This window comes from Rhinolophus ferrumequinum, chromosome 26 (assembly GCF_004115265.2).
Source record: "Rhinolophus ferrumequinum isolate MPI-CBG mRhiFer1 chromosome 26, mRhiFer1_v1.p, whole genome shotgun sequence".
Lineage (NCBI taxonomy): Eukaryota > Metazoa > Chordata > Mammalia > Chiroptera > Rhinolophidae > Rhinolophus > Rhinolophus ferrumequinum.
The window spans coordinates 1,016,248-1,043,422 of NC_046309.1; the positions used below are offsets into that span (position 1 = coordinate 1,016,248).

The following is a 27,175-nucleotide window of genomic DNA, read 5'->3' on the forward strand; positions in this document are numbered from 1 at the left end:
CGTTTAGTTAAATGTTACAATTTGGTCTCAATAGTTCAGCCATGTATTATAGTGTGTGTGTGCATCACTAGTTGCTGGATATTTATTGCGGTATTGTTTATAATAATAAAAGTAAAAACAGTCTAAATGTTGAAAGTAGTAAATTTGCTTAATTAAATTTTGGTAGATTCGAGCAGTGGAGGGATTTTTTTGGCCATTATAGATGGTAGTATAGATGAGTATTTGTTGCTACAGAAAGGTGTTGAAGAAAATGTTTTTATCTGGGTGGTAGGATAATATAATGTAAAATTTAATTTTGGGATTTGCGCTGCATAATATTTCTACAGTGGACATGCATTGCTTTTTTGTTATAAGAAAAAACTTACATTAAGATAAAAAGTTTCACAACTCTTTGCAAAAACTGTTCATTTGTTTTTCTTCTTAGTAAATAAGCCAAAGCTATTCTAGAACTGAAGTTCTTACTACACTCACTATTCCGAAGGGAACTTGTTGTCTTTCTTCTAAGGCTTATGCTTTCTTGGTAGAATTATTTTATTAGTCACTTTTAGACATTGGATTAGATTCTCAATTCCACTGAAATATTTGTTTTAGCTTAATTTTGACATTTTGGGAGTTACTGAATATAGCTGAACTTGGATTAATTTTCTTAATTAAATGTATGAAGTTTTTGCTCTGTGATGCATAGTATTTTGAAATATTTTGTGACTCCAGCAGATGGCACTAGAAGTTAATGTATCCTGTGGTGATCTGGCAATTAATTCAGTTTGGTGTGGTGTGGTTGGGTTTTAACTAAGTATTCTGGGATTATTAAATAATCTTTGTTTAAGTTCAGGTACCTCTTCTGGGGATAGGCATTGGATATCTTTCAAAAAAGGTTGTCATTGATACTGATTTAGACAAGGAAGGTCTCTGAATTTTTAAGGTCTTTCTACTGTATTGAAGCATGTAATTTTAACTTTCTGAAGTACAGAAATTTGGTTAATATTTCTTTTTATTTTACAAATTAATATGTAATAATATATAATAAAATAAAGGCAGTGGTAGTATGTTATGTGTATTAGACCTTATTTTTAATTTAGGAATGTTTTATCAAAATTATAGAATGTTCTTAGGGGTATGTCTGATGTATGTAAAATACCGGAAACTTGCTAAGTTTTAGACAGTTGCTAAGAATATAATTACTACTTAGGAATTTATGTTAGATCTATTATTTTTCTGTATTTTAGATGTTCTTTTCATAGTAACTTTAACTTTCTGTATGTTGCAAATTCGATAATTAGATTAGCGTAAGCTAAGTCTAAACCTGACATTTATTCTGGTTAATAAACTTATGTTTGCATTTAATTAGTTAGACTTTGAAAAGAACTAGTTATTTATATGGATGATTATCCTATTAGGTAGGATAAGATCATCAACTCTTAAATTCTTAGTGTTAAGTGAATATTTTTTGTAAAAATCAATCCAGTTGTATGCAGCTTACCGACGGGGTATATATTCTAAGAAATGCGTCGTTAGGCAATCCTTTTCATTGTTGTGCGACCATCATAGAGGCATATACTCAAACCTGGATGGAATAGCCTGCTGCACACCTGGGCTAAGGCACAGCTTACTGCTCCTGGGCCACACGCCTGTGCGCCATGTCACTGTACAAAACAGCAGGAAACGAATCAGGCACAAGAGAACTTTTGTTTGAGCAAGAGCCCTGTGAACACGAGATGCGTGAGGCTGCTGCCGGCGTCACACAGCTGCTGTTTTACAGCGCACTTTTCTGTGTAAGTCGGAAGGGTACCCTCTAAACTCACTAAGAAGTTTAGTGTAGTAAATACATACACCATGGTCGTTTATTACTATCAAGTGTTACTACTGTACACAGTAGTGTCGCTACACTTACACACCGTCAGCGGCACCACTAACACGTGACCACGCGATGTGCTCTGGCATCATGACTATGATGACCTTACCGCAGCTACAAGGTCACTAGGCAATAGGAAGTTTTCAACTCCGTTATCATCGTATGGGAACACTGTCGAATATATGGCCCGTCATTGCCTACAATGTCTGGTCATGACTGTGGTGTATGACTGACCAGGGAGGTGCTAGATTATATCGTAACCCTTTCTACGACTGTGGTTGGCAAAACCACCAGCAGTCATGTTGAATCTCCCAGAAAAAGGCAGCTAGGGGAAGATACAAACTGTTAAGTTTCATATAATATGTATTTATAAAGTTCAGTACATAAAAGACGGCATCAAATTTCCTGACAAACCAAAGGAGTTGGTGTTCAGAACCTTTGTGATTCTCCTGTTGTTTTCTTCACTTGTTCAGCAGACTTTGTTGCTTACTAGTATCTGTCGGTACAGATTCCTTTCATTAGCTTTTCATAACTGTCTTTGTTTTCAGTGTGTTGGTTAGTCAGAGTAGGTACTTTTACTGATGTGTGAGCTTTTGCCTAAGGCAGAGTTTTATATCTTAACATTTGACTCCAGAGAACAATTTGAATTTGCAGTTTTCACTGCATGAAAGAGACATACATATATGATCAGAAAGATCAATTCTGGAAGCATGTATATTTATAGGTCAATAACAACAATAAAAGAGTCTCCTGTGCTAGGAATGATAGGTGATTATTTCAAATTGCAAAAACTAGGTACAAAGTCCCCCCATCCCATTATAAAGTACAGTGGGCTCTAAGCATTCAAAGGTTTATATACGTGTTTGCGACTATCTGAGAGTGGCCTTTGAAGCTCCCTGCCACTGGTAACATGCGATTTTACTGAGGCTGGAGTTGGAATTGTGCATTCGAGGCGACTAGTGATGGAGTGGGTGGTGGGGCCGAGGGGCCCAGCTGGCATCTGCACCTCCGTGCAGCTTTCTGTCCTCGGCCCTTACACATTCTGCAGGGAGGTTCTATGACATGGGGTGTGGAGAACTTTGTTTCACAAGGGGCTTTAAATATATTTTTAAATATATGTTTCGTGATTTTTAAGGGTCTTTATGTGCTCCTTAAAGAAAACTTAGAATATGCAGGAAAGTTGGAAGAAAAAAATCATCTATAATTTCACTGTATTCACATTGTTAATAATTTGGTGTATTTCTTTGCAGTTGTTTTCTATGTGTTTTTTTGGTCATCGTTTTTATGTATTTTTAATATCATGTCTATATACAGGTTTTCGTTGTATAAGCTTGTCTTGGTGTAATTAATAAGAATGATTTTTTTTAAGGAAGGGTTGAGAATGAATTTTAGCTGTAACTCACATCACTTTCCTGTCTTTCTCTGCTTTAATTGCTGGCGTGCATTAGAATTTCTCAGGTTTTTGGACCATTTGCATTATGTTGAGACAAGGTGGGGAGAGCTGACCTTTGTTTACCAGTGTTACTGCTCTTCTGTTCTCCATGAAAGCCCTAGCAGTTAGGTTCTAGCCTGTTTTATACATGAGAACAGTGGAGGTGAAGCCCTTTTTCCAGGTCATATGTAGCTGACGGTGCAGACCCAGGCTGGTCAGAGAAAGTGCCACTCACTCAGACATCTGCCAGCAGGACTGGGTGGGTCTTCCCATCATGAACAGTGTGGGTACCTTGTCTTGTTGGAGGACATTCTAGTGCACGGAGTACATGTAGTACATTCGGTGTTTGCTTGGAGTTGGGTGTGTTAAGAAGGCTTGGGTGTACATGTGCACACAAATAAATGCAAACACAGAAGTGCTCAGTCCTGTTTTAGTGTCTTAGAAACGATCAGAAGCTCAGCTGAACATTTTGTTTTATGCAGATGGGGAGAATTAATGCATGTCATATTCTCATTTAAACATTTCCCGTAATGAAATCTTATTAAACTAACGTTCTCTGTTTGGGGAGAAAAAAGGTCATGAGCAGAAATGAAGATTTTCACAGGGTTGCGTTCCTTCCTGGAGGCTTCGGGAAAGAATCCGCTTGGAGCTCCTTCTGATTATTGGCTGAACTTGGCTCTCTGTTGGTCGTCCGACTGAGGCCCCCGTCTTCTTGCTGGCTGTCAGCCAGGTGCCAGTCTTTGTCTTAGAGGCTGCTGCCACTTTCTCATGTTTTCCAGCAAAGGTGGGTCGAGTTTCTCCCTGACTTGCTCTTGTGCTGCATCTTTCTGACTCCAGCAGGAGAAATTCTCTGCTCTTAAAGCCCCACCTAGTGGGTCAGTCAGTCCAGGATGATCTCCCTGTCTCTTCGTTAAGGTCCTTGACCTTGGTTATATCTGCATTGCAGAGTCCTTTTTGCCACATATATTGGGTTGAATAGTGTCTTCCCCCATCTCTCAAATTCATGTCCACCTAGACCCTCAGAAGGTGACGTTATTTGGAAATAATTTCTTTGCAGATGGAGTTAAGATGAGGTCATACTGGAGTAGAGTGGGCTCTAATCCAATTACTAGTGTCCTTATGAGAAGATAGAGACACAGACACAGACACAGAGGGAGAGGGCCACATGGAGACAAAGGCAGGGAATGATGCACAGACAAGCCAACGGATGAATGCCAAACCCTGTGGCACCCGCCAGAGGACGTAAAGAAGGGTTCTGCCCCAGAGCCTTCAGGAGGGGCGTGGCCCTGATGACACCTTGGTTTTGGACTTTCAAACCTCTAGAACTGTGAGAGAAAAAATGTCTGCCCCCGTTTGTGATACTTTGTTACAGTAGCTATAGAAAGCTAAGACACCATGTAACAATGTATCCAGAGTCTAGGGCTTAGGTGTGGGTGTCCACACTGCCTACATGAAGTGTGCAGCTGAGTACAGCGTTGGAAAGCACAGCCCATAATGAGGAGAAAATCAATTAAAACTGACGCACAATTGACACAGATTCAGAATTAGTAGACAAGAACATGAGAACATTTTTAATAACTGTATTCCAGAAGCTAGAGGAAAGATAGAGCATATTGAGACATGGAAGTTATAAAAAAGAACCAAATCAGACTTTTAGACATGAAACCTATAATGTCTGACATGAAAATTTATTGGATGGGATAAAAGCAGATAAGACACTGCAGAAGAGATTAGTGAACTTGAAGACACAGTGGTGAAAACTATCCAAAAGAGAAATACCCAGAGGAAAATAATGACAGAATGACAGAAAATCTGATCAGGACATCAGTGATATGATGTTTCTGAAGGAGGGAGGGTTAAGAAAAAAACATTTAAAAAATTAATGGCAGAAAAATGTCAAGATTAGGTGAAACCTATAAACCCATTGATCCAAGAAGCTCAACCAGCCCTGTGTGCAGAAAGCCCTGTGTGGAAGAAACTACCAAGAGACATCATCAGCTTGGTCAAAACTGTTGAAGAAATGTGAAGAAAACTGTACCAAGACATATCATCGAATTGTTCAAAACCAGCAAAAGAGGAAATCTTAAAAGCATTCAGAGACAAAACCATGTAAAGTACAGAGGAGCAATGATAAAAACCAGCATATTTCTTGTGGGGGAAAAAAGCAAGCCAAATGCAATGGGGCAACATTTTTAAAACACTGAAAGGAACACCCTGCCAACCTAGATCCAGTGAGAATATAGACAGTGTCAGACATCCCAAAGGTACAAATTCATCACTGGCAGACCTGTGCTACAAAACGTCAGTGGAGGCAAGTTGGTAGGACCTGGAGATCTGGACTACAAAACAATGGAGTACACTAGAAGTGGAAATTTGTGGGTAAACATAAATAAGAGTCTTTATTATATGTTATTAAAAGATAATTGGTTTAAATAAAAAAAACAATATATTGTGAGGTTTGTAACACATGCAAGTAAAATGTATGACAGTAGCACAAAGATGAGAGGAAAGAAATGGAAACACTGTCACAAGGTTCTGATGCTGCGCTTGCACTGTTGTGACAGCACTCGAAGGTGGACTGCGATGAATTAAAGTGTATATTATAGACTTAAAAACCCTAAAATAGCTCAGTGGGGTAGGGTAGTCATTGAGCAAACAAAGGAAACAAAATGGAACCATAAAAAATAGTTACAACAAAGGAGCGTAGAAAAAGAAGAAAAAGGAAGGACAGAACAAGGATGGATAGAAAACAAACAGCAAATTGATAGAGTTAAAACTGACCATATCAGTAAACGTCTGTGGTCTAAACACCCCAATCAAAAGGCAGGGATTGTCAGACAGAAGACAAAAGTATATGCAGCCTCCGAGAAATCCACTTTAAATATGAAGACACAAATAGGTTAACAGGAATAGGGGAAAAAAGATATGCCATGCCAATTCTATATTATTGTCAGAAAAGAGTAAGGAATAAAGATTGTTTCATAATGAAGAAGATTTATTCATCAAAAGAACGTGATAATAAACATTATCCACCTAATAAAGAACTGTTAAGTACACGAAGCAAAAACTTACAGAAATGAAGGGATTAATAGTCAAAATCTAAATTATATTCAGATATATCGATTTCCTCTTTTCAATAATCGATAGAACAAGTAGACAGGAAGAAATTGAGGCTGCAGAAGACTTGAATAACACTCTTAACCAGTTTGGCTTCATTTATTAGAACACTGCCCAACAATAGTACATTTTCAGGTATCCTGGGAACAGTTATTAAGAGAACCATATTCTGGGCCATAAAATAAGTCTCTATACTTTTAGAAGGATTTAAGTCATACACGATATGTTTTTTTTAATGATGATGAAATTAAGCAGAAAATTAGTGACAGAAACATCTGGAAAATCCCTTAAGTATTTGGTAACTAAATAACATACTTCACAATAACTCACAGGTCAAAAAAAAAAAAAAATCAAAAGCGAAATTTGAAAGTATTTTGAACTGAATAAAAATGAAAAAAAAGTCAGTTCAAAATGTTTGTAACACTGTTTTAGAAAAGAATAGAGGTCTCAAATTAGTTTGCACAGTTTCCACCTTAAGAAACTAGAAAAAGGAGAGCAAATTAATCCCAAAGTAAGAAGATGAGAAATAAAAAAATAGATAAGGAGAAATCAGTGAAATGGAAAACAGAAGAAATACTGAGAAAATCATTGAGAAGATCGATAAAATTGATAAGCAAAAAGAGAAGACATCAGTTGCCAACATCAGGAATGAGAGAGGTGAGTTCACTATACAGTCTACATCTATTAAAAGGATAGTTAGTGTATATTATAAATATCTTTATGTCAATAAATTCAGCAATTTAGAGAAATGGAAAAATTCCTTGAAAGGCAAGAATTACTGAAGCCCTGTCAGACATTGTGGAAATGTTACAAACATTCTCACAAATAAAGCTTCAGGCCAAGAGGTCTTTACGGTCAGTTCTACAAAATATTTAAGGAAGGAATAATACAATTCTACAGACGTTTTTAGAATATCGAAAATGAAGGAATATTTCCTAACTCATTGAGGCTGGCATTACCCTGATACCAAAACCAGACAGACATTACATGAAAACTACAGACCACTATCCCTCATGAACATAGATGCATAAATAATACATAAAAGTTTTAGCAAATCAAATATAACAATACATAAAAAGGAGAATACATCATGACTTTAAAAAAAACTCAGTGAAAGTAATTTACCATATTCACATGCTAAAAATGACATATGGTCATCACAATATATGCAGAAAAGCATCTGACAAAATTCAGTGTCCATTACTGATAAAATCTCTAAGCCATCTAGGCAGGAAAGGGCATTTTCTCATCCTAATAAGAGCATTTATGAAAACCCTGCAGGTAATATCAGACTTAACAGTGAAAGACTGAATGCTTGTCCTGGGATGGGAACAAAGTAAGGATGCCCCCTTGTACCACTTCTGTGTGACATTATTCTGGTAATTTAAAAAAAATAAAGAACACTCAGGTTGGAAAGGGAAAAGGGAAACACTCTATTAACAGGTGACATGATTGTCTATAGAAATTCTTATGGGATTTATTATTAAGAAGAGCTATGAGAACCAACAAGTGAATTGTGCAAGGTTGCAGGATCCAAGATCAATATACATACAAATGCAGTTGCATTTCTGTATACTAGCAGTGAAAAAATTGGAAATTGATTTAAGATCCAATGCCATTTATGGACAGTAGTATCAAAAATGTGAAGCACTTAGGGATGTGTGGACTTAGGTGTATACTGTAAAGTATAAAACACTGCTGAGAAAAATAAGAGTACCGCGGTAGATGGAGAGCTCCGTCGTGGTCATGAATTAGAAGATAATACTGTGAAGACGTCATTTCTCCCCCAACGGAGTCACCACAGTGCTACTCGAATGACCACAGAGTCAACACAATGCTACTCGAAACCCCAGCAGGCTTTTTTGTAGAAATTGAAAAGCTGATCTAAAATGCAGATGGGAATTCAAAAAACTTAGAATTTCTGAAACAACTTTGAAAGAGAACAAAATTGGAGGCCTTAGTACTGGACTCCAAGACTGTGTGAAAGCCGTAGTCATCTAGACAACGTGATATCAGCATAGACAGACAAACATCAAATCTATAGAATGTGGAATCTAGGAATATATTCACTCAATTCTCACGACCACCTATAGACAGGGTCCTCAGCCTTTGCTTTACAGGTAAGAGCCTGTGACTTAGCAAGGCTGTCACATGGAGATGCAGACAGAACTCGAACCTGGTCTCTCTGAAAATCTAGGTTGTGCTTTTACTCACATCCTAGGTGCTCAGAGGAAAACAGTAGACTAATCATGACCCCTTTGAATGAAGAAAAGGGTTAAGATGTTTGCAGGCTGGAAAGTAGAAAAGTACTTTGGAGCAATTTTTATTTTAAAAAGTTCAAATTAAAGGTTTTCCATTGAAAGATGTAAGACATTTTCTAAAAAAATTGTGAAACATTTTATTTCCTGCTAAGATGAATATATGGTAAAATTCATTAACTCTGTCTAAATTTTTGAATAAGAAACTGTAAAGTGCTTTTGCTACTGACTCAGCCTCACATAGTCAAGGAAGGAAATCTCTCCAGGTAGCCTGCGCAGTGCTGCATTCGTTCTTTTTTGCTTGTACTCCGTGCTGTTCCAAAAAGCATCTAGGCGATTATGAAACATATATGTTAATGTGAAAGCAGCTCAGTCAGGCCTGGTGTGCTGTGGTCCCTGAGAGGCTGTGTGCCATCTGCACCTGAAGTGTTAGCTCTGTGAGGGCAGACACTTGGTGTCTGCTGCTCACTGTCCCTCCAGCCTGGTCAGCAGGGGCGTTGGAAGAACATCAGTTCCCACTTTCTTTTTTTTACACCCCTCACAGATTGCTAACCCCTCTCCCCCAATCTACTACCCCTCTGACATCGTATGTAGCTGTTACAATTCCATTGACTATCTTCCCTGTGCTGTACTCCACCTCCGTGACCGTGTGTGTGTGTGTGTGTGTGTGTGTGTGTGTGTATATATATTATAGTTGACCTTCAGTATTATGCAGCTTCAGCTTCAGGTATACACTGCAGTGGTCAGGCATCTACACCGTCCATGAAGTGGTCTCCCTAATGAGACAAAAGTATTGAATTATAATTGCATGTAGTACGTTGAATTTATACTTAGCATGATTCTTGGTTTCATAAATTTATAAAGATTATAGCCATCGTTTTGAAAATCAGTTTTAACTTTTAGTGTTTTACCTTTAAAAAGTGTGAGCTGTTGGGCCAAGTACTATCTCAATGACACGCCTAAAGCTCTGTTTTTCTAAATCTATTCTTATCATCTTAGTCACTCTTTACTGTGGTCTCATAAAAGAGCGCAGGATGTGCCCGAGAGGGAAAAAGGTATGTGGGCTTGACTGCCTGCCTCTCTTCCTTTTCCTTCTCCACCTGGAACTGCTCACTAAAACTCCGGTGATGTGCTGGCTTTTAAAAATGGCAGGAATTGGCGCGGCTGCTGGCAGGCTCTGCAGCCTTGGCACGCTGTGTGAGCGGGGGCCGCTGTGGAGAGTAAATGAGTTTGTATCAGATCTGTAAATCACTTGGAATGGCGCTTGGCACGTAAGGGCTCAATAAATGCTAATTATTAGTTTTAGAGTTTTTATGAGGCTTAAATTAAACGAGATTATGCATGTAAAATGTTTAGTAGAGTATCTGGCATTTATTAAGTGCTCAATAAATGCTAGTGGCTCTAATTTAAATATTCAGGTGCCAATATGTCTAAAGAGGCTGTCTTTGGCTCTCCGCACAGGTCATATCTTTAGTGAATTTATTTTAGGGCATGAGGAAAAATAATTCATTTCTCTGTTGGCTTTTACCAATAGGTATGTGTTACAAAGTTACACAAAATTTAAATAAATAGGTCATTGCCTCTGACTTCTAAGTGTCGGCCATTTGTTCTCCAAGTTTGTTTCTTTTTACTGTTACAAAGTGTAAGTAATACATGCCTTGGCGTGGTGGCTCCTTAGGCGAGGCCTGCGGTCTGACCCTCCAGTGCCGTGTCGCCCTCTGCAGGTCTGTGGAACCTCGCTTCCCTCTTCTCCAACCTGTGCTTGTTCGTGTTGATGCCCTTTGCGTTCTTCTTCCTGGAGTCCGAAGGCTTCGCTGGCTTGAAGAAGGTGAGTGTACCGTGTTGTGGAATTCAATGAGTTCCACGAAGAAGGAAATGTCACTCATGCTGAACTGTACAAAGTCGGGGTAAACACCATTTGACGGCAATGGAAAAGGTTTACTCTTGGCTTCTTGTCAACAGTTAGGTTAGTAATATTGCTCATTGGACGCCTTTGCCGGCACACAGGGCGAAAGGCACCTTTCGGCCCTTGAATGCTTTTATGGTCTGTGCAAACGTGGTGGGGTGTGCTTATGTGGAGTGGATAAATTCGGTGTGACAGCTGCTGTTCCTCTCGTAGGCTCATTTAAAGCATGCCATGAAATTCTACAAATCTGAAAGTATGTCTTGATGTGAAAGTGATTTCACAGCCAGTGTTTTTGGGACTGTATGTACAATCAGACCTGTCCGTTAGGTTGTCAGGTGGCATGGTGTTGTCAGCTGGTGACGCTAGGTGAGTAGGAGGTAGGGTTGGAGGTGCGCCAAGTGATAGACTGTAAGAGCTTCTTAATCAGTCCAGACTCTAAGTGGGATCACTCCACCTACCCTTGAGCATAACATTTTAAAGTGAAAGGGGTAGAGTTTCTATTTATAGTTTGTGGAGTTCTTTGCTATAATTTTTTGGAATATAATGCAAAGATATAAGTAGCTAATACTTTTTGGGTGACTTTTAAACTTGACAAAAGAGTTCTAGTGTTACAGTTTATTTATAGATGCATACCTTTTTAATTTTTAGTTCCATTCATATTGTGATATATGGAGTATAAGTGTGACTATGTATCTTATTGAACAATACTGTCAGGCCAGTTAAATAAATCTGGCAGGGGAAGCTGTAAGCAGTGTGTGTACTTCTTATTTCATATACCTTGCTGTGGGTTCTTAGGGAACTTGTTTAGGCTAACATTTCCCCAACGCTTCCGATTTCAAACCGTACATAGAGCGCATTTTAGCCCTGTCCACTGAAGGGTTCCGTGAACAAAGCAGTGAGGTGACCGTGACAGTGCTGTTTCAGCAGAGTCCCTTTCATGTTTTCTAGATGCCACTCCATACTTTGGCAGCGTGCAGCGGAAAACCAACAGTTGATTTCATATCTAGTGAATACCGGGATCGGAATGGGTGGTTGTGTTTGGCCGCCAAGCCTACGTTGACAAAACTGGCTTTCATATATTGGACTTGTTTTTTATTATGATGTGTTTAACTTGTTTAAGTCATTTATGTAATGTGAAAAATTACATAATTTTAGTTTGAAAAGCTCTTTGTTCATAATTTCTTGAAGAAATTATAGGACGTTTTGTTGCTGAAAGGGGTTTAGCTCAAACCCTCCTTTTGTAAGGAGAAAACTGAGGTCCACAGCTACTAAATGGTATTAAAGTGTCTGTGAACCACACGTGTACAACTGCAGAACTAGTATCCATTCCAGAGTGCTTGTGTTCTAAACATGTCAGCGCTATGGGGAGTGCGAGGACAACCAGCAAGGTGGGTGAGGTGACCGAGGACAGAAAGGGAGAGAGGCAGAGAGGAAGGATTTGGAGCGGGGCTGTCAGATGGCATGGGGACAATGGCAGGATGACCTCCTGGAAGCCAAAAGTGAGAGTGTCTAAGGGAGTGGCGTGTAAAACATCACGTTCATGAGGGGCTGTGGGTAAAGCCCGAGAGGAAATGGGGTCCCTGGAGACACTTGGGAAAGCAGTTTCTGTGGGCATTTTGAGCCTTTTGATAGATGTTCACTCACTTGGCAGAGGTTTACTAAGCACTTACTAAGTACTAATTGTTATGCTGTTAGAGGAGCTTCCTGGGGACAGACCTGAAAAGACAGGGCTCCTGCCTTCAGTGTGCCAGAGGACGAGATCAGAGAGCCCAGGGACAGCACACGGTGGCAGGGACGTGAGGAGTGGGCGCCCGACCGCCGGGCTTCCGCCTGCACTCGAGCTGGGCCTTGCAGGGTGAGCAGGCTTTTACCTGACTGATGGCCTTGCAGGCATGATTCTGACCAGCTCGGGGACTGGCTGCGCGTGCTATAGATCCAGAAGGTGAAGGTCAGAGGCTCAGCGGGGTCACGTCCTGCAGGCCTGCACCCTCCGCCAGCTCGGTTGGTCTTACGCTCTAGATAACAGGGAGTACGCAAGGGTTCTTGAGAAGGGTTTTCGCATCTACTGTTTCAGTTCAATCCAGAGATAAAAGCACAGAGTTTAAACATGTCACCTAGGGAAGGAGGACGTGCTCCACGCAAGGCGAAACCCTGTGTTTTGGAGCGGCACCACCAAGCTGAACCAATCATGCACGTGGCTCTTGCTAAATGAGTGTTTCCACATGTGTCCCTGAGGTCGCCACGTCCTCTCTTCCTGTCTGCATGCTTGGTGCCCCTCACCATGTGCCCAAGCAGCCTGAAAGCTCGGTGTTAAATCTGTTTTCACATTTGGTATCATAGGTGGCACCCAGCTTAGGCTTTTTACCAAAATCTAGTTATTAAATAGATTAAAAAAGACTGTAATATGGACAACTCCCTGCCTGCCAACAATTGTCCTCCCTTCTTGTGAACCAACCAACTAGAAAGGGACTTGGCTGACTTGATTGGAGCAGAATTAGCAACTATCTCTAGAATTAAAAAAAGAAACTGACACAGAAACCTAGTGACATGTCAGTATTCTCGTGTTCCCTCTCGTAGATTAAGGGCAGATGGAAAGTCAGCTCGAGGAGGTATACGAGGTTATTAAAGGTGCTTCGCACCTGCAGTTGTACAGCATTCTTCCCTCTACATTGTTCACTTCGAGTCCCTTTACCCGCGATTCAGTATTCTCTTCTCAGCTCATCTTTGTGTCTGTTGCTCTCCTCAGAATTCCTCAGGGTCACCAGCTCTATTTCCTGAGCAAAGGGGACTGACGCAGTGAATGGTAGGGTACCGTTGGCATGACCAGTGTGAGTAATTCCCAGACACAACCAAGAATTGAAGAAGCGGGCGAGAAGGCAGCCAGCACTCGGGAGGTTCCCGCTCATCTGGCTCTGTAGTTATGGAGTGAACGGAGATTGTAGAAACCAAACAGAAAACTGGGTCCTTAGTGCTGTTCAAGGAGGAGGGTGAGGGGTCGTAGCTTGGGGCAGGGACCTGCAGAAGGCAGTGAGAGTCATACCGCCTCAGGTTTTCTTTCTGTAAAATGGGCACAGTAATGAGAGTTACCTTGGTGGATGACATGAGAGGAGATTCTTCATGGAAGCAAACAAATAGCACAGGACGCAGCTCAGTAAATGGTGGTTGTTACTGCCACTAACCCAGGGCTCAGTGCATCTGACCAATAAGTATTCTAGAATGTTGTGTGGGATTGCTCGAAAGCAACTCAGTATAACAGTTAGCTCTCAGTTGTTCACTTATTACCTTAGGCAGTTTTAAGATTCCAAATTATTATTCCCATTTTGAAATGGCCTGGACTGAAGCGAATCAAACCTGCTTGAAGATGAGGTGCATTCTAGACCTTATTAGAAATGTTTGGAAAGCTTTAAAACTAAGGGGATCATGATGTTATTTTAAAATACCCATATTTTTCAGTTTGAATGAATGGCGTAATGTTTGCAAGGACTGTTAGCACTACAGTGAAGTGTGTGTGTGTAAAGCACACGCTTGTGCCTTTCTGTGACAGGCGACCACAGGTGTTTACTGTGCAGAGTCTAAGTCACGTTACGACCTCTGGTTGTTTACGCGGTGCCACCGGCCGTGTCAGTCACTACCTCTGCTGCTTCACGGACCCGCTGCCTCCTTCACACAGCTGGCCAGTGAGCACAGACCTGTGTTTGTTCCTTTGAAGCTCTTTCTCATTGGTTACGTCTGACACATTAGTTCCCAGCGATACTGCAGAGAGCTTGGAAACACCTCTAATTGGTAGATCGGCAATAATTTGAGTAATGACAAACTTGGAATGCAGTTGAGTTAAAGTCCCTCTGCATTCCGCGGCCACCCTCCTGGTGCTGTTTTACTGTGTCTACGTCTGGTGGAGTCCCCAAAAGGCATATGGCCCCGCGTCCTCCCAGTGATTCCCCTGGGCGATCGATTTTAAAACAGCCGCTCGCATGTTGTGCCGAGATGCGGAAATTGGTCGCTAGCCACCGGCGGGCGCAGGCCTTGGACTGAAAGTCAAATTAAGCAGAATTCTCTGCTTAGTTTTTAATTAAGCCTCTATGTTAATTCAAACAGGACATTTTGGGCCTGCGGGGTTGGCCATGTCCTTTTAAGGGCCTCAAGTAGCCTTTCTTCTTTCGCCTTACCATGGCGTGTGTTTCTGTTTTAGCGGCACGGTCTCCTCCTTGTTTCTCATCTACGAGAACGTGAATGGTTTTGATAACGCAATTTTTGTTTGTTTGTTTTATCTTGGAACTCTAACTTACTGTTACCAGTTGAATGTTTACCAAATGTGGAAGATTTTGCTGTCACCTATATGTATTGTATCGAACATCGTTTATGTCCATATGAGTTTGAACCTGCCCGCACGCCTACACCTTAATGTTTCAACCCTGATAAAAAGGTTGCATTTGCTGGTGAGTGTTTTGTGGTAGAGACACTTTCCCCGCAGTTTGTCCCTTGGCCACTCAGCCTTGTGCCCGAGTCTGAGGGTCTCCGGACCGCCGCGCTGCTGTCACCGTCAAACTGCCACTTAGCTGCCCTCTGCCTCCGAGACCTCTGGGTTATTTGGGGGATGGCAGAGAGTTTTCCAGTCTCATGAGGAACCCAGAGGTTGAAACTCTGGCCAGGGTTTGAATGGGAGTAAGCAACATGTTTGTTTCATACTATGTTTTAACCTCTTACATTAAAATGTTATGAGGACAAAAACTGAACAACTGAATGAAAGTGACAAAAATCTCCTCAGTGACAGATTAATTCCTAAACCAAAAATGTTTGTGGGAGGAACTTAATACTGTGCCTCACTTTAACGCCCATCTTTGATTTGAAATCATAGCATAAAATTTAACATAAGTGACAGCAACATCCTGACCAATTACCCAAACCATCCAGACATCCCGAAATGTCCAGAACATAGCACACGCTCTGAAGGATTAAGAGGTTAACTCCTATAACTTCAAACGGAGTGCTTGATAATAAAAGCAAAAAGTACAAAATTTGCGGTGACTTCCTTTCTTAATTAATTAGACTGACCAGGTGGAAACGAAGAGCTCCGTGCTGGTGCTTGGAGCCCATAAAGCCGGGCACCACGGCCGCACAATAGAGGAGGAACAGAGATCGCTTTAATATGCTTCTATCCTGTGTCACAGTTTGAGATTGTCCTGGTTTATGTCCCTTTTGGCAAACTTACATAAAAGTGACCTTGTACTGTATTTTATGAGCAGATGACTTTTCCCCGCAGTGGCTAATTTGTATCAGGCCTCCACCTAAAGAGATGCAGGGCCGACTAGGAAGTCCCGCGCGGCCTCCGTGAGCTTTCATTGCATTCTTTCATTATTTTTGCTCGTTTTTGCCGCTGCTCATCCATAAATTGTTGGAACGAGTGACTAAGGAAGTACTGCTTAGTGTCAGTGGCACAGGCGCATATTCCGCAGGTTTTTGTGGCCAGAGGAAATCACGTCCAAAAGGGAAACTCCTGCTGGGGACCTTTCAAGGAAATTCACCCAGGGTCGCGTTTTGATCTTGGTGTTTATTACAGAAGATGGAGTCATATCTCACTAACTATTGTTATGTGTTAATGTGATTTTCCCAACACCTTCCAGAAAAAAAATCATTCAGTCGGTTATTAATAGAATCCCTCCACCCTCCCCCAATGGGCAGCGCTGTTTTTCCCCCAGAGAAACAACATGGATAAGAATGATTCTTTTTCAAACATTCGATTCTGGCGGTGTTGTTATACTCGAGGTTCCTTTAGGAATTGTCACTCTACTGTAAGAGGCGTGGTTACCCCAGCATAGCCGAGATTTCAGACCTGGAAGCTTGGCACACAGGACCTCAGAGAAAGACATAAAAGTATTATTTTGAGGAACAGAGTATATTTATTTCATTTAAAAGTTATTTGAGTTTATAAAGATTTTGAACTAAAAATCATTTACTTCATGAAATGACATTCATTTTGTCTCCATTCTTATACAGTTGCATATCGGAGGGAATTAATTATAACTTCAGTAACATCTCTGTTTTTCTTAAATAGCAGCTGTGTTTTTAAAAGACATCGCTCGCTTCCCCTTTGATGGTCCGATACTTTGAAGTGGACTATTATTATATAGCACTTTCATCCTCATCTCCACTTATCGAAAAGGAGAGCTTTCTCCTGGGCTAGGTGTCTCTTTATTTGATCAGTAGTGTAATGGCAACATCGTGAGCTTTTAGGCCTGGGCTTAAATTCTGACTCTTCTCCTTGCTGACCTGGGCTTTTAGGCATGTTTCTCGGTGTCTCCGTCTGTGAAATGGGCCGGCAGTGTTACCTTGTCACGGGGTTTCTGAGGGGCTCAGTCGCCCATGCAATGTGTTTGCAGATTTCCCAAGAAACAGCTGCAGCGGCAGTGACAATAGGTGCGCAGGGTGGCAGCTGTGCGAGCCTCTGTGAGACACCATAGGCTTGGGTAGGACTGAGTGCTTTTATACGGTGTCTATAGCAACGCGATGTGAGAAATTAGAGGGGCACAGGCAGCCAGCTTCGTTTATTTACTTTTTGAAATTGAAATTGTTTTATCTTATACCAGTATGGGTTGTAAAAATAGGTATTATGTTTAATAGGTAACTAAAGTTCAAGCTTTATTTTATATGATGATTAAATTACCAACAAATGTCTCATAATTCAGGGCTCTTTGTTAAATAGGGAAAAGTTTTGGTAGGGAGGAAATAAAAAATCACCAGGTTTAGGTTTTAAAGTCATTGTAATTTTAATTAAACTGGCCCTAAGACTTCCAATTTTCATGACACAATTTTATAGAAATAGTCATTGTCAATTAGAGTCTCTTTTCTAAAACATTTTGGGGGAATTGAAAACTGTCCACCCTTGCTTGGAATGAACTTTATTTGAAAGTAAAATTAAATGTCAGATTTAATGCTGACTACGGAGCTTTTTACATAATTATGGCCCACACCACAGACCCGTAAGACAGAGCTCAGCCAAAGGGCTGGAGTTCAGACTGTTAAAATCTTACATTTATTTGGCATTGACATGCATATTTATTTGTCTGTAGAATCATTTGTCAGGATGTCACACTGTGACTCTTCTGATCGCTAGGAAATGTTGGCCCACATGGAGCTTAAACTTGGCATGTTACTTTACAAGTCATTTGGGCCAGTTTGTACCGGTATGTGTTTAATCCAGCATCTTGAACCAATGTCCCTGATTCCTCTTTCTCTCTACCTGTTAGTTTTACTGGCCTTTTGTCTGGCACATAGTAGTAATTCAGCTAGTTGTCAATTTGGGGGCGTTCTTTGTCTTTTCCCAGATCTGGGAGGCTCTGTGTTCCCTGCTTGAATCAGTTCTGATTTCATCGACAAGTATGGGTCCTGGTGTTTTCTCCTGGCCTCTCCTCTCTGCTTTGTAGCTGTTTTGGCCTTTCATGGCTTTAAGGTTGTTTAAAGATCTTTTCCAATCTGGTCTTTAGAGTTTCCTTCTCGTGATTCCAAGATGATTTCTACCAACGGATGAGTCCTTTCTGACTACCTCTGTATTCCAGGATGCTTAATGTTTAATTTTCCTGTGTCTTACTTGGCTTGCATGAAGCATACTCACAAGGCTGATGATTTTGGCTGATTTGCCTGTGTATCTTGACTTCTGTCGGTTTTTCATTAATATTTTAATTTTAATTGAGACAATTTTAGAGAAAGCCAATTAACCCTGCAGTGTATTTTATATCATTGCAAATTACCTGTCAACATTTGTCCTTGGATTATTGTGTAATTATAATTAGTGTGTACATATATTTTGTGTCCCTACTTTAATAATTCACTTTATGTACATAAATTTTCTGGTGCAGGAAAAATTGTCCAGGACTTGGAAATGGGCGCAGGAGACCCTGGGGTTCCTCCGCCGGGTGTCCTCTGTCAGGGGGTCCTGAGCGTTGTGCCGAGGGCCCACAGCTTTGGTGATTTTCTGATGACTTGGCTATTTTACATGTCCTTAGGGTCAGAGTTCACTGGTAGGAAACCGAGAGCAGGGCAAATGAATTGTGTCTGATAGAGATGTAATTGATTCCTCCCTACACATAAGACAGCTCTGAACATTTCATTTTATTGTCCATTGGATATTATCCAGTTTTGCGTCTATTAGCAAATTGATTTTATTTAGCATTTCTGATTATCTAAGTATATCTGGGGTCTTCAAATTCTCCTTTGACGTGGTTTTAACAAAAATTAAAACCATGTGGCCGTGCTGGCAAAGGACGTGAGAGAAAGGACCAGGTGCTGGGGAGGAAGGCGGGGGCTGCAGTCAGCAAGCCACAGGGACGCTGGCTTTGGGCTAAAGAAGAGGATGTGGGTCCTGGCGTTTGAGCGTCCGGTCAGTGCTTACAGATGTCTGCCAGGACCGAGGCTCCTGAGACACCTCCCCCAGGGCCAGATCACTGTCACCAGAAGCGGGAGATGGTAAGAGAACAGGCAGGGCAAAACCCCTTGAATATAAAGACGAGCAGGGGCTCAGAAGATAATGAGACGTTTGGGAAAAGCCAGTACTAGGAGGAACACCAAATTCAGTGTACTACAAGTGTTAATAGACAGAGAAGATTTCAGGGAGACTTTGAAATATCTGGTCTAGCATTTTTGATGTTTTGTGGCAGAAGGAATTAAGGATATCTCAACCTCCATATTGCCAGAAATGAAAGTTTTACTGACTCATTCTGATAAAAACAAAGTCAAGTGCAGAGTTTCCAGGGTATTTCTTCAAAGAATGGAGAACTCCAATTTCATACAAATTGGTCTGGAGATTTGGAGATGGAACCTTCACAGTTTTGTGTGATGGGACCAGTATAATCTTGATACTGAAAGTAGCAATGATAATATGAGAAAGGAATGTCATAGGCCCTTCTTATTCATGAATACTTGTAAACCTGAAAATCTTAAGCTGAATCCAGCCATGTGTACAAAAGATCATCATCAAAAAAAATTTATTTCAGGTATGCAAGTTTGGTTTAACATTAGGAAACTGATGATTGTAATTCCTAGTAGGAGAGTGAAGGAGAATAAAACCAAGTGAGTACCTCAAAAGAGGCACAGAACACATTCAGTAAAATCAATAACCATTCACGATTAAAAAGCAAACTAAGAACTGAAGGGAACTTCCTTAGCCTGATAGTGGATCTACCCTAAACCTACAGATAACATTGTACTTAATGGTAAAATAGTAAAAGTTTGAAATTGGGATGCCAGTTTAAATACTTTTATTGCTAATAATAAGTAACAATATAGTAGAGTTTTAGGGAAGAAAAGGAATAATTGAGAGAAACAAACAAAATAGTCATTATTGACATGATATTGTCTATTGAAAAATTCTATAGAATCTTAAGATAAATTATTCAAATAAAATTTATCAAGGAAGGTGAAAATAAGATTAATATAGAAAATCAGTAAATAACAGCAATAAACAGAAAACTTAATTAAAAATACCTTTCATAATAATTAGACAGTGTAAGGTATGCTGAAATAAATCCAACAAATGATATGTAAAACCTTTATGGAAATAATATATGGGAGCAAAAAATCTTATCGAAAGATGTTAAAGAAGACCTAAATAAATGAATAGATATTTCCATGTTTGTGAATTTCTTTATATGGTGAAAATATCCGTTCTCAAATTATTTTTTAGAGTCAGTGCAATCCTAATAAAAATTCTAAGAGGTTATGTGATGGGATAAGCAGATAGTAAAACTCTTACGGAAGAGCAGAGCACTAAGGACAATCAAAGCAATTCCGAAGAACATGGTGACAGAACTTTATCAAATATTAAAAAAGGAGCAAAGGACTTGAATAGACATTTCTCAAGGAAGGTATACACATGGGTGATAAGCACATGAAAAGACCTTAGCACCACAGTCCTTAGGGAAATGCAAATCAAAACCACAATAAGGTACTTCTTCACACCCACTGGGAGGGCTTCTAGCAAACAAACAACAAAAACCCTACAACAACAACAACTCAGAAAACACCAAAAGCGCTGAGGCTGTGGGAAGTCAGAGCTCTGCACACGGTTGGAGGGCATGTGAGACTGTGTGGATGTCACGGTCGTTGCTCAGAAACTGGAAACAGCATCACCGTGGGATCCTGCAGCCCTATGTCTGGGGATCTGCACAGAAGGACTGAAAACAGGACTGCACAGACATTTATACCCCCATTTTGTGGCAGTGTTACTTACAGCAGCCAAAATGGAAACAACCCACTATCCATCAGTGTATTACAAATAAACAAAGTATGGTGTGCACACTCAATGGAATGTTGTTTAGTCTTTAAAAGGAAGGGAATTATGACACGTGCTACGCATGGATGAAAAAACTACCAACAAGCATCTCTAGAGAGTGTCAGACATTCCCTTCTCCGCTCCCAAAGTAATCATTAAGGGTATGGACAGAAGGGTTTGGGTCCCAAGTCAAAGAAAACAGCTTTACAGAAAGCTTTCTTAGGCTCTATAGTGAACTATTTTTAATATTAATATTTTCTGCAGTCTTTTTTATACTATATACTTATTTAATGTAGTCTATGCAAGATAGAAAAACGAAACCTGTAAGATGTATTATGCTAAGTGAAAGAAGTCAGGCACAGTAAGACCAGTACTACTGTGTATAATTCCGTTATATGAGGTACTTAGAGTTATCAGATTCATAGAGTCAGAAATAGAATGGTTGTGGGGCTGGGTGAGGTGGGGGAAAGGGGAGTTAGTGTTTGATGGGTGCAGGGTTTCTGTTTAGGAAGACAGAAAGTTCTGGAGATGGATGTGGTGATGTCTGCACAACAATGAATGTGCTTAATGCCACTGAACTGTGCACTTAAAATGGTTATGGGGGTAAATTTTGTTCTGTGTACTTTACCGTAACAAAAAAGTACATACACGATGATCACATTGGTGGTCACCTTTGGGCAGCGTGGTGAGCAGGAGGTTGGTGCGGCTGAGAGGGCCTCGTGGGTCTACATTGGTCCTGGGCATGTTGCTTTTTGGGTGATGCAGCCACAGGTATCACAGCCGTACACAGCCAAACAGTGGACTTTCATTATTTAAAAACAGAAAGAAAAAAGGTGACTTATTTCTTGGTGATGGGCTCACATGAGCAAACAGGCTGATAGGGAAAAGCAAAATGCCAATTTATTGGTTTTCAGTAGGAAACGCTACTGAAATACTCGTGCATGTACGAATGCACACCTAAGCCACCAAAGCAGCCGTTACTGAGAGCCGGAGGGGATGAGGAAGTCAGGGAGAGGGACGCCCGACACAGCGGGTGAGAGCAGACAGCCCCCAGCTCTGCGGGCATGTTTCCTGTGTTGTTCCCTGTCGTAAGGACAGCTCTTCTGGGCTGTTCTGGGATTCCTAGTGCCCTCTGTGCCACATAAGCAATATGACACCGGTGTCTGCATTAGCATGTTGCACTTCTTTATATTCTGTCCAACACCTTAATATCTTGGACATTCTGCTTCTGTAATGAATGAATAATAACCCTAGCGACGTCCCTTTGTTGTGTCTCTACTGGAGCTTGTGCCTGGGTGTGCATGAAACGCACAGTAAGGCTGTGCTGTGATGTCCTACTATGTGAAGTGTCTTATAGGACGGAGCGCTTGCCCTCAGCACCATCTAGCTGTTACGGAAAATGAATGTTCTAGTAAAAGGAGCTCTTATGTGTTTTGCTTTGATTTCTTTACTAAAATTATAGGTTTGCCTTAAGTCTGTTTTCAGCTTCCTCCCCACCTCCCTATTTCCACGTTGGTTTGTCTTTGTGTCTTATGTCTGTCACGCTGGGAGAGGAAAGCAAAGCTGCGGGAACTGACAGGCCCGGGCGTAAAGTGAGTTCTGGCAGCCACTGAACAGTGCAACCACAGGCAGATTGTTTAACCTTCTCGGTGTGAGCTTCCTTATTTATAATAAAATGTACCTTTCCATTGATTGTGAAGATTCAGTGAGCACATTTAAAGCCACTAGTGGGAGCTCTCCAAATGTCAGCCCCCATCTCCTCTTTGTCCTGAAGTTAGAACAGAATTAGGGGGCAGGCCTTCACTGGCTAGCCGGGAAGTGACGGGACGCAGTATACTGAGAAAGAATTCCTTCCGAATTCAGATTTTTGTTTAAAATGTTTGCTATAAAGTCCCAGCAGTCTTTTTATAGTTCAGTTCTTTCATTTACATGCTGGAAACTTGCTGTATTAATGTATTTACTTGCAATCTGGAGGACTTTTGTTTGGTTAATGTCATGAGAAATTCAGCCCATGAATTTGAATACAGTGATATCTTGAATACAGTTGTTCTATGAACGAGCTACTAGTGTTTTCATTTTAACTCATCCTAAAATACTTTTTGTCAAATTTTATGAACTTGAGCATCTTGTAGGTTTAGTTTTTCTATCTTGTATGGACTACATTAAATAAGTATATAGTATAAAATAGACTGTAGAAAATATTAATATTAAAAAATAATTCCCTGTAGAGCCTAACAACGCTTTCTGTAAAGCTGTTTTCTTTGACTTGGGACCCAAACCCTTCTGTCCATACCCTTAACTTTGGGAGCGGAGAAGGGAATGTCTGACACTCTCTAGAGATGCTTGTTGGTAGTTTTTTCATGGTTTAAAATAATGAATATCTGCCTTTATTTTCTGTTCTTTCTTAGTGCTTCTATCGATCTTACCCAGATGACTGCATGTATGTTTGGTGCGGTCTTGATGTCATGCTGAGCAAACCTTATCTTAATGTTACCAGGAGACCCTTTTTGTTAAATGAAAACAATGGCTTGATATTTATTTTAAATGTTCTGTGAATGTAGAAAATTTTCCCAGGCTTTCCTGATGGGTGGAGACATAATATATAAAGTGGTGTTTACATACCTTCCAAGAGGTCAAGATATCCAGGCAAAATCTTGTTTAAATGTTCATCACCATAGAAACATATCAGCTTATTGTTAGAGCTTTTGTAAGTACATTGTAATTTTCACTTTATTGATGTTCAGTACAGAGCAATTAAATGAGTGATTGACCAGCCAAAACATTTCAAGAAGCAATTATATCATAATTATTTTAGTGTTTTAACTTTACTCATTCAGCACTTACTTAAATCTAAAAAGAAATTTATGAGTTTACGTGTATTTAGTCTTTACTAGCCTATTTAATCTAACACAAACTGTTACAAGGTTGAGGTAGTTGTGATTTCTGAAATAATACTGGTCTGAAACTAGTGTAATTAATTACATAGCTTGCTTTTCTTAAGAACTGTGTGGCATCTCATTGGCAGAAAGTACTTTGTTTCCTTGGTGTTTTTACTAATTCACTGAGTGCTTATTCCACTATGATTTTAATAAAAGTAATGGCGTTTCATTATAGTAACTTGGATTTATAGTGTTTTGGGAGGGGTTAGGATAAATATTCATACTGGGGACCACAATGTTAGGAAGTTGGTGAAATCCTAGTGGTATGTGACAGTTGAAGCCCTCACACTTCCGTGAAGGAGGTGCAGCTGTTGAAAATAAGCAGCAGTTCTGTCAGTCCTCTGAGCTGTTCTTCAGGAGACGCATCTGTCTTTATACGATGAGCAGTGGACGCCGCCTTCCTGCAAACAGGGTTGGCCACTCTGTCGTTTGCAGGGTATTGCAGTGCGTTGCTCTGACATCTGGCACATCTTTGAGCTCAGTGTATGTGAGAATGGAGTTGATAGGACCTTCCCCTGGGGCCTCTCCCTCCTGATTCTGACTCTTAATGGAAAAATGAGCAGTAGGCATATTTTTTTTGCTTATATGCCATCCTGCTGGTGATTAATGGTGGTGATAAAAGCTCTCACAATGCTTTTCATTACTTTGCAGACAGAATCACATACAGAAGTTTAAAAATCTCACACATTACATGCCACAAAGCCCATATTCGTTAGGCTTTGTAATATTTTTATGATCTCAAGAAAGGTACTGATAAGTTTATATTTTTGGTATTTGTATGAGCTACTCGATCCTGAATTAACAAGTGAAGTTTCTGATTATTTATAGTCCCATCGCTCCTTTTCTCTTTATCCTAAAGTTGCTCGAGGTAACAAATCTGCCACATTGCATTTAATGAACAAATGTGTTATATTTTTCTATTAGTGTAGCTAAAGTTCATACATGTGACACTTAATGGATTTCAAGTTGGGCTGATTTTGTCTCATTTAAACACAAAAAGATAATGAAATTCACAAAAGGAAAACCTAAGTGTCCTAGCCGCCTAGTGGATTAAGTCAGAATAACAATTATTTCTTACTATATCAGTCACCTTCAATATTTCATAAACGTGTAATCATTTTCAGTGATTTGGATGGCTCGCTCTGTGGCAGCCTTTTCTGTAAATGTAACGTTGCTAATTTACTCTTTTTATTTAGATCAATAGCTGAAAATAGATTTCTGTTTGTGAGTTATTTACTAGCTTTCAAAAGAAATATTAATCCATTTGAAGTAAATTTTTGAACAGTTTATATGATTTGACTACAGAGGCTTTTTTGGTTAAATGTTTCCTATTTGATGTTAAGCTTAAGCATGTGAATATACAGTTTAGACCCTTTTCTTGATATTAATCATATATCTGTAATAGAAAAAGCATACTCTTGGAATTGTGTAGCTTGTTCCTTTTTAGAAAGACTGCTCACATGTAATTTTTTAACACATACAAGATTTTTAGGGGGGACTTAGTTTGTAAGTATATGTGGATAAATATGTGGATATTTAACCCTAGTAACACGTTCAGTCAGATAGGGTCATACCTAGGTTGTATTTTAAATACTGCCTATTTTTCTCAGTGAGAGAATATACTTTTTCTTAGTATAAACAGAAGGGATGAGTTGTTGAATTTAATAGTAGATTTCCTGTTTTTGACATAAATGCTACTTACAACACTAAATAGAGCCATAGCTTGTTAAATGAGGAGGTTACTTTAATCAAGCTGTTTTTTGAAGAATTTTATGTCAAAGTTAAATGTAGAAAATGCCCAGAAAGTACTTGAGAACACAGAGAGTTCTTATATCGGATCCTGTTAGGAGCAGGCTGTTCCCAGTGTGCTCTGACCAGTATGGGAACCATTAAGCATGTGTGGCCTGTACATTTAAAATAATTAAAGTGAGAGAAAATGAAAAGCCAGTTCTCTGTCACAGTGGCCACATTGAAGGGCTCAGTAGACACATGTTGCTAGTGGCTGTCACCTCGGCTTAGCTCAGTAGAGGATCTTTTCGTCCTCACAGGAAGGTCTGTCTATTGGACAGTGCTGTTCTGTGTTCGTAAGTCATAACTAACTTGGTTTCTTTGATCTGCAGTTGTTTTTTATGGTCTACACAGCAGAAGAAAGAACAAGGAAGGCCCCGTTCTGTGGATACACTTATGTAGCACGTAGCTGGTTAAAGAGGACGCTCAGGAGAACACTTTCATTACCTGTTGTCACATCAGTGCATCTGTCCCCAGTTGCAGGCTGCACAAGTCTGTTGGCGAGTTATAACTGAGAGTGGCTTGGCCAGATCTGCATTTTGAAAGGATCCCATTCACGCCGCACTGTAGGCGACAGGTCGGAGAGAGGCACAAGTGTGGGGCAGGACACTGGCGAGGAGGTTAGGGAGTCGTCCCTGCGGGAAGGACACGCGGCTGTGGGAGGAGAGGTGGAAGCACTTACGCTGGCCGGACCAGGGCCAGGGTGTGTGCGTGGGGGCAGTGCCCCAGCAGAGGAGGGGCAATGGGACACTGAGGGAGAAACAGGTTTCAGGATTCAATCGTGCTTGACGTCAGAGTTAAGTGGACGGTGCCTGTGAGTTACCTAGGGAGGTGTAAGTGGGGGCGTATGGGTCTTGGCCTCAGTGGGAAGATTTGAACTGAAGGTACAAACTTTAGACTCCTTGGCCATATGAGGAGGCAAGGTCTCCTCGGGGAAGGACCGCAAACTGTTGGGTGAGCCGTCTTCCCCAGAACAGACAGAGGTGCCATCAGGCTGGCAAGCCCCTGGGGAACTGTGATGCTGAGGTTTGAGAAGCACCTACATAGCTGTGAGGCTGGGCTCTCAGACTGAGCGGTGGGAGAAAAGGGGGCCGACAGGTGTTCGTTTGGAGAAGGAGAGACATGAGGCCGGGGACCGTGTCAGCCATGCCTCACTGAGCGAGAGCAGTCAGCTGCGGAGCAAGAGGAGATGTGACGGGGACTCAAGGAGAACATAAGACACTTTCAGACTCAGAGCAGGAGTTGTCATTGAGCCGGAGGTCGGTGTAAGGATGGCCAGGCAACGCTGAAGACCCACTTCGGAACGTAGCAGCACAAATTCTCATGGTTTTGTAAATTGCTCTCCCAGGGCTGAGAATTCACGGAGTGAGCTGCCAGTGGAATTCAGCTGGCCTGGGGAAGCCAAAGGGACCAGGAATCCTGGGCTGTATCGCTACTGGATTATCTGTCAACTCCCGGAGGGTATAGGCCAGCAAGACAAGGCTGATGGAGGGGTGGGGGGATCGAGGCAGTGGAGGTGCTGATGGTGAGGACACAGCTCAGAGAGAGGACCGGAAGTGTCAGAGAAAGTGGGAAATGGGGCCGAGGGAGGGGGCGTGGTAGATAGAATGGAGTTCAGC

General features: G+C 40.8%; 1 protein-coding gene across 6 annotated transcripts in view; it reads left to right on the top strand.

Moving 5' to 3' along the window:
• Positions 1 to 27,175, top strand: part of LMBR1 (limb development membrane protein 1) — a 98,458-nt gene that overhangs the window by 27,913 nt on the left and 43,370 nt on the right. For 4 of the 6 annotated variants that reach the window (XM_033098770.1, XM_033098771.1, XM_033098774.1 and 1 more), the window contains one exon: positions 10,384 to 10,487. The exons of 1 other annotated variant lie outside the window; for it this stretch is intronic. In XM_033098770.1, the coding sequence (XP_032954661.1) occupies positions 10,384 to 10,487 (104 nt within the window). Of the gene's footprint in view, positions 1 to 3,938; positions 4,069 to 10,383; positions 10,488 to 27,175 lie in introns of those variants that run through there. One more of the 6 variants, XM_033098772.1, reaches the window with a different exon arrangement.